At 38.0% G+C, this 8,368-nt stretch overlaps 1 protein-coding gene across 1 annotated transcript; it reads left to right on the top strand.

The window, feature by feature from the left end:
• Positions 1 to 27: 27 nt before the first annotated feature.
• Positions 28 to 2,766, top strand: LOC131945002 (uncharacterized). The gene is made up of 2 exons (XM_059305935.1): positions 28 to 103; positions 1,749 to 2,766. Exon 2 carries the CDS (start codon positions 1,758 to 1,760, stop codon positions 2,481 to 2,483), a length of 726 nt encoding a protein of 241 aa, XP_059161918.1. The 5' UTR covers positions 28 to 103; positions 1,749 to 1,757; the 3' UTR covers positions 2,484 to 2,766.
• The last annotated feature ends 5,602 nt before the right edge of the window (positions 2,767 to 8,368 follow it).

The raw sequence follows: 8,368 nt of genomic DNA, 5'->3' as shown, positions 1-8,368 counted from the left end.
AAGATTAAAGTCCGCGGGTTTAGTCCATACAATTTTCTCACAAAACACAGTCAGGTCTTTGCTTGGTGCTACGTCAAATCTGTTCGCTGTATCAAGATTTAAGGTAAAAAAAAAACAACTCATTCTTACTTCCCTGACATGTTCTGTCTGTCTGTCTGTTTGTCTCGTCAGTCTATTCTATCTTGTCTGTCTGTCTGTCTGTCTGTCTGTCTGTCTGTCTGTCTGTCTGTCTGTCTGTCTGTCTGTCTGTCTGTCTGTCTGTCTGTCTGTCTGTCTGTCTGTCTGTCTGTCTGTCTGTCTGTCTGTCTGTCTGTCTGTCTGTCTGTCTGTCTGTCTGTCTGTCTGTCTGTCTGTCTGTCTGTCTGTCTGTCTGTCTGTCTGTCTGTCTGTCTGTCTGTCTGTCTGTCTGTCTGTCTGTCTGTCTGTCTGTCTGTCTGTCTGTCTGTCTGTCTGTCTGTCTGTCTGTCTGTCTGTCTGTCTGTCTGTCTGTCTGTCTGTCTGTCTGTCTGTCTGTCTGTCTGTCTGTCTGTCTGTCTGTCTGTCTGTCTGTCTGTCTGTCTGTCTGTCTGTCTGTCTGTCTGTCTGTCTGTCTGTCTGTCTGTCTGTCTGTCTGTCTGTCTGTCTGTCTGTCTGTCTGTCTGTCTGTCTGTCTGTCTGTCTGTCTGTCTGTCTGTCTGTCTGTCTGTCTGTCTGTCTGTCTGTCTGTCTGTCTGTCTGTCTGTCTGTCTGCCTGCCTGTCTGCCTGCCTACCTGTCTACCTGTCCGCCTCTCTGCATGTCTACCTGTCTGGATTTTAGCAAATCTTGTACCTCAATTTTGACCTACTTAATCAAGCAGTGATCTCTAGACAAATTAGTTACTGATGAAGAGGCAAGAAGATACGTTCAATGTAATTCTACATTCAACCAAAATTACATGTTTGTATAGTACAGCAAGATGTGAGATAACGTTATCAAAAAGCAGCGCCATTGCATAAGTAGGTCATCTTACCCCTGAGGGGACCCCGGAGACTCACGCGGGATTGGAGTCACTAATTGTGTTATAAAGCAATTAGTTTTAAGTTATGTGTGGTGTCAAATTAATTAATTTTGTAACTTTATTACTTTGTAATTAATTTGTAAGTATAAGCTGAAATGTGTAGGCTACTTCATGGTTGATTGGTCGAGCGCATATTTGCTCACTCGAAAAGTCCCCCCCCCCCCACTGGTAGTTAAGGCCCTTTAGCTGGGTCCTTCTACCCAAATAGGGAGATAACTTGTCACTCAAACAACTGGTGGCCAGGAGTGAAGCGATACAGTTTCATAATTGGATGCAGTGTTTCTTCCAGACTTTTTTCTCCGGGGGGGGGGGGCTCTTGAAATTGTTTTGGGGGGGGGGGGGGTGGTAGACTGTTAAAAGTATATATTTTCTATATAAATTATATAAATTTCATTTCGTTCGGGGGCGGTAGACTTTTTTCAAGGGGGGGGGGAAGCTCTGCCCCCCGAAGAGATGCCTGGAAGAAACTCTGATTGGATGCAGTCCTAGAGGGGACCAAACGACAGAGTTAGTGTGTTCACAATACATGGGTAGCACATTGTTTTCTCATTCAATATGCTACCATAGGGTAAGCGACTTGGGCGGATCTCCGTTCTCTTGGCGCACCTGTTGTCTCCCAACATATGTATTCATTCAATATGTTAGTAGTTTATCGTTGCAGGTTAAATAAGGTTTTAAAAACTAAACGTTCACGTTATCGTTTTCTCTAGAAGATCAACATGTACACGATTATTATCACGGTCTGTGTGCTCTTGTCAAGCATATCCCACGTATCTGCAGACTTCACTTCTGAGAGGAAGAAAGTATCCATAGCCTGCAATTATACGTTAGAAACATGCGTGGATAAGTTACAAAAGAAGGAACCCTCCAATGACGCTGAATGGTGCTCCCTATTAGGGGCATCTAAAGATAACTTCACCGCCTACCAGTGTGTTGCAAAGATCGGACTTTGTACAGAAGAGGAGTTTGCGGACCTCAAAAATGGAGCGTGTGGTAAGAAAGACAAACCCCAGCAAAAGTCAAGCGACCTGAAGAAAAATGCATTCAGCGCTATAAAATCTGCAAATAAACATTGCCAAGATACAATCGTCACCTGTATCTTTGGGTCCGCCATCGCCACAATTCTCAGTCAGGAGGAGAGATACTGCAACATGTTTAAAGTGGGCGAGGATTGTTTGGGCAGCGATTGCAAAGACAGCTATGACACCATAAAAACCAAAGCGTGCTCCGTAACCCAGCCCAAGCCGTTCTCTGAGGCTGTTCTCAACACCAAAATGCCCTGCTTTAGTGCCATTAATTACTGCATCGATGGCAACGAGCAGGCGACAGCTTTGATTGATGGTGAGAAGTACTGCGATGCCATGGGCGTCATCTCCGTGTGCTTGCCTACCCAACATTGCACTGACGATGAGATCAACACCTTGAAGACTGCAGCTTGTAAATAGGAGCTGTTCTTGTCTTCTACTTATACACAAATTGTGACGCAATTTGAATTTTAATCCTTTCTTAAATAAAAAAAATGGAAAATGATTGTTTTTACCTGAAACTAGAACGGAATGAAATTATTGATGCTGATTATTTAATTCAAACACACAAAAAAAGTTTGGTTAATTTTGGAGAATCACCATCTGCAGAATAAAAACGAAAGTAAAGCTAGAATTTCCGTTTAGATTCAATATTTTTCATTCAAATTTTGTTTTTGTTTAAAAAAGAATTATAGTCTGAAGCAAGTAAAGGCATCGTGTCATTGTTTTTATTGTGTCACGTGTCTGGTTGTGTGTGGGCATTGTCTTCAAAAGTGGCAGGGCAGGGCAGGGCAGAGCCTTATTTCCAAATCAAAAAACACACATGTGACATTGGCACACACATATATAACCACATACACACGGTCTGTAGGTAAAACATAAGCAGACGTATAGGTGTTATTTTTAACACTGGAAAACACGAACATATACACTCTCTCACTGGCACATACAACTATTTCACATACTCCTTCTCACTCACACAAATCCAAATAATTCACACACACTCTCTCTCACACAAGTACAATTAATTCACATTTCTTCACTCACACAAATACAACTAATTCATACACACTCTCTCTCTCACAAATACAACTAATTCCCACACACTCTCTCACGAATAAAACTAATTCACACTCTCTCTCTCTCTCTCTCACAGAGTCAACTAATTCTATATTCTACTTATAGAAAAACGAAACTTTGAAAATGGTAGCTGTTCTGTTAAGTATCGACTTATTTTGGGCATAATGAAAGTATCGATTCGACATATAATGCTGCTTGTATGAAAGTATCGATTCGACATATCATGCTACACATATGAAAGTATCGACAGAATATACGATGCTACCTAAATGAAATTATCGATTCGATATATGCTACTGAACATATGAAAGTATTGATACCATATATGATGCTGCTCGTATGAAAGTATCGGAACGATATATGATACTGCACATTAAAGTATCGAGATGTTATACTTTGCTGCACATATGAAAGTATCGATACTATATGATGCGCTGATTACATATCCTAGAGCACGGGTTCCCAACCTGGGGGTCGCGACCCCCCTGGGGGTCGCGAAGGGCTTTCTGGGGGGTCGCCAACTGGTATACTAAACCTTAGTAATGAGAAACGAAAAAATAAATATTTAGAAGAATATCTGAAATTCGGCTTTACTAACATCACTGGAAATGGAATAGAGAAGCAATGATTACTCAATACTGTACAAAGTTGTTCTCAGTCACGAGGTAATGAACTATTCAAATCTAAAACGTCATTTGAGACGCGTCATTCCGAACACACCATAAAAGATACGGAGTTCTAGAGAGATTGTTCATAGGGAAATGAATAGAGTAGTTAAGTAAGGGGAGGGTATCGAGCATTTTTTAAATTCATATGTTTGTCGACTCAAAAACGATGGATATCGAAAAAAAACTAATTTTATTTTACATATTCTTTTAATTTTATTTTGCAACAAACTAAAATAAAAATAACCTTAATTTAAATCTTTAAAATTTCTAATTTTAAATTATTATTCTTCTTCGTTCTTAATTTTTAGTGTTGAAAGGGATCGAGCCTTATCTGCCAGAGGGTTCGAACTCGAGACTTTTTTTTCGAATTTATCAACCCTGAGCTTTAGCCTACTCGACCACGCCTCCTTCACAATTAAGTATATGTGTCAACTGGATATGCGCCATTGAGGCCATTGACTCCGATTTCAGCCTGCTTTTCCTTTTGGATTTGCTTCCATAGCCTGTGTCCAACCAAGAACAAACTACAAGGCAGCAGATGCTTGATTTTGGAGTTGTCTCTCCTAAACAGAGTTTCTTCCAGGCATCTCTTCGGGGGGGGGGGGGGGCGAAATTTTTTTACCGCCCCCCTGAAAGTAATAATTTTCGGCATGTTCATTAAATACAAGTTTAAAAAAAATATCATCTTTTACAAAAATTCTAATTATGTCTTTATTTAGTCCTATAGCATTTACTTCCCTTTGATAAATTAGGAAAATACAATTACTTCCCTTTATAAAACCATTGCATTAGTGGAAAAGAATTTTCTTTTTATTACTTTGTTTTGGTGTTGGGAAAAAAATAATTACATAATTAGCGGGGATTGATCAAGTGCAAATGTTGTAGGTATTTTACGGATAAGCTTGGAGTATTATAATTGTTCATCAAATTGAAACAGGCGCGTTCGTTTAAGTGAGTGCAAAAGGCTATGAATAAGTTGGGGTACTATAGTCGTTCATTAAGCTAAAACAGGTGATTCCGTCCCGGGCGTTTATGTTCGCGTTAGTGTTTTCTTTGTGTTTAGGTTGGGTTTGCGTTAGTGGTTGCGGTTTGATTTGGTTCGTTTTTGTTCTTTCTTTTTTCGTTTTTGTTTGTGTTTTTTTCTTTGGGTTTATATTTTTGTTTTTGGTTGGTTTTGCGTTTGGGTTTGGTTTGTTTTCGTTTGCTTTTTCGTTTTTTTTGTGTTGTTATTGGTTGGTATTGGTGTTTGTGGTTGTGGTTGGGTTTGTTGTTAGGTTTTTGTTTTCGTTTGCTTTTTTGTTTGTTTTTTCTTTGTGTTTGTATTGGTGTTTGTGGTTGTGGTTGGGTTTGTTGTTAGGTTTTTGTTTTTGTTTTCGTTTGTATTTGTAATTGTGTTAGCGTTATGTTTGCGTTTTGTTGTTTTGGTTTTGGTTGGTAGTGGTTTGGGTGGGCAATGCCGGGTTTATGATGATTGCTAAACACACAGGTAATGGTCTTTAACAGAAAGGTTTTTCACAGAAGCCAGAGCAGGGCCTGGCCGGGACGGCTAGTACTTTTATAAAGATGTACTTTACAAAGGGTTTGTTTTCCCTCCAGTATATGATTCATATATTTACTTATTTATTCAACGAAATGTAAACCATACCATGTTACTGTAAATATGTTGTATTTTGTTTTATGGAAAATAAAAGTATTTAAAATAAATATTGTTGTATTAAATCCTTAGGACTGCTGTAGATATAGATGTTTGAGTGGGAAGAAAGTTTGATTTGATGGTGTCTCTTTGTAATAACATAACTTTTTTCGGTAGCTCAAAATGTGCATCATTTTTATTCTCTGTAATCCCAAATTTATTTCAGCTCTACTTAAAAACCCACCCCCCCCTCAGCCCACCACGCCCATGGAAAAAAATCCTTTGAATCATCATTTAATTACACATTTGCATTTTCAGGGTTTTTTGAAAAATATTTTTTTTTATATATTTAGACGTTTTGTATTAGATGTATGTATAAGTAAACCTTATTAAATGAATGAAAGTAGTCTACAAGTAAGAAAGAAATATTACTTTTGTAAATCTGTATCAGTCCTCACAAGCCGATGATGAAAACTGTAATACTAAAGCGAACATGCAAGGCAAACTGACGCTGTAAATTACATGTCTGAGGCGGGGGGGGGGGGGGGGGGGATATGTTGTTCTTTTTAAAACCTGAGAAACCTAAGGACTGTTCTAACGTTAATTTACTCGAGGGCTGATCGAGTGATGTTTGGTTTGAGACTGTCTTAATTAATATTAATACTTTATTGCTTTTTTCCTATAAGTTTTTTAGCGCAATTTTCATACTGGCAAATTGCGTTTAATAATGCGTCATTTCTGGATGGATGTATGGATGTGTGGATGTGTGGATGTGTGTCCGCAGCCTTTAAGTCGTATCTCCTCCTCAACGAAGCAATATCGAGGACTAGTTGCAAAAGCAAATATATTAAGCAAGTTCCAAGGACGATTGTGGGGCAAAAAAATTCCCGGAATTCCTACCTGGATTTCCCGGAAAAGCCAAAAAACCTCGAACAAATGCAGTTTTTGCTCCATATCTCGGCAACCAGACCACTTAGCGACTTGAAACATTTACCAATCGATTCCTGCCATAATTTAGACTAATATTGCCGAAGAAAGTTTTCAAAAATATCCTTTCGTTCGGTCACAAAAAATTAATTAAGAACATTTAAACTGAGCATCGTGTAGGTTTTTAGCGCAAACGCTGATGTTCGAAAGGATTTTACCATAGCGAATGAGCGGAGGTTCGAAAGGATTTTTTAAATTTAATTTTTCGACTGATACGGGAGGCTAGCCTGTCGCGACGTGGGATCGTTCGCGTCACTGCGCGCGGCAAGAGAGAGAGAGAGAGAGAGAGAGAGAGAGAGAGAGAGAGAGAGGCGAGCTACGCGTCGCTCGTTTTTTTCCACGTGCTAATGTTTACAAACAAGAGGGCGGGTTTTAATCATAGTCAAATACTGATATAAACGTTTTAATATTTGGGCCCGTTGCTGAATATATGATTTATCTCGATTTAAAATTGTTATGGATAACATAAGGAAATCGCGCTTAAATTGTCACTAGACTTTTTATTAACTTGTTTTTTGTGAGGTGAGAAATCCTAGTCTATGTCTTAGCTTTGCTTGAAATATTTCTTTTAACTTGATGTCAGAGTATTTTTTTAAATAAAAAAAAAAAAACTGGGAGGACTGCTATCGATATAAATTTTTGAAAGGGAAGAATGGTTGATTTATGTTGTCTCATTGTACTCAACATAACATTGATAAAATTTTTATAATTTTATTTCTCTTTAAACCCAAATTTATTTCAACACCTTATGTAAAAGCTGAAACCCCCTCAGCCCATCAAGCCGATTAAAAAAAAAAATCCTTTGAATCATCATTTAATTACACATTTGCATTTTCAGTTTAAAAAATTGTAATCAGACGATTTGTATTAGATCTGTGTATAAGAAAACCATCTAAAATGAATGAAAGTAGGCTACAAGTAAGAAAGAAATATTACTATTGTAAATCGGTATCAGACCTCACAAGCCGATGATGAAAACTAATACTAAAGCAAACATGTAAGGCAAACTGACGCTGTAAATTACATGTCTGAGACGAAAAAATAAAATAAATGTTGTTGTCTTTCTGTATCGGTTATCTGCTGCTGTGAGCAGTTCTGCCACGGCAGCCCAGTCCAACCTCTGATGTCATCCATCCAATGACGTCTTTGCCTCTCTCTTCTTCTCACTCCCTGCATTATTGTTCTGGATAGGCCGCTGATTCGTGTTTCATGCCCATACCGTCTCAGGTTTCTTGCTTAGTAGACTGGTGTATCTGTCCTATCGTCTAATAACTACACTGACAACACACGAATATCTAATTTTCAATCTAATTACTTATAAAATTAGTCATTAAAATTTAATTAAAAGATTACACTGAATACGAGAACGCAAAATGGGATTTATTAAGATTAAGTTCTAGCGATTCGATTGATCAACCACCCGTCGTTATTGAACTGTTGGGCACGGATGGTTGGTTTCCGGCCTGAGAGCGATCACGGATTAAGAAGGGGCAGATAAGTGGGGCAAGCTGCTGTTCGGGGTTAAAGCAAATATTTTAAGAACAAATGGAATACAAATAAATATGGCGAGCCTATTTTTAAAAAAGTATAAATATCGACTTAGATCTTTAATTTTTAAAATTCATTTTTAATAAAAAGTAGAAAATATAATAAAATAAAATAATTATAAGTTTAAAACGCAGTAAAACTAAAATAAAACAAATCTTGCTTTCTTTAATAACAAGCATTTGTTGCCAAAAGGTGTACGAAAATTGAAGAGAGTAAGTTTGTTTAATTTTCTTATTTTTAGTGCATTCAAACGTTCAACATTAGAAAAGTTATTATATTTTTTTTTTACATAACTCTTGGCTGACATGTTGATCTGGCACTGACGTGTGTGACATGTCATATTGGACACTGACTTGTGTAACACGTCACAATGACGCGTCAGAATTGAC

Source organism: Physella acuta, unplaced genomic scaffold (assembly GCF_028476545.2).
Source record: "Physella acuta isolate Inbredline_101_S28 unplaced genomic scaffold, ASM2847654v3 ptg000518l, whole genome shotgun sequence".
Classification (NCBI taxonomy): domain Eukaryota; kingdom Metazoa; phylum Mollusca; class Gastropoda; family Physidae; genus Physella; species Physella acuta.
This window is presented reverse-complemented; position numbering and strand designations above follow the sequence as displayed.

Excerpts from the sequence above, each read along its gene's own strand:
- LOC131945002 (XM_059305935.1), top strand. The coding sequence starts at position 1,758 with ATGTACACGATTATTATCACGGTCTGTGTGCTCTTGTCAAGCATATCC.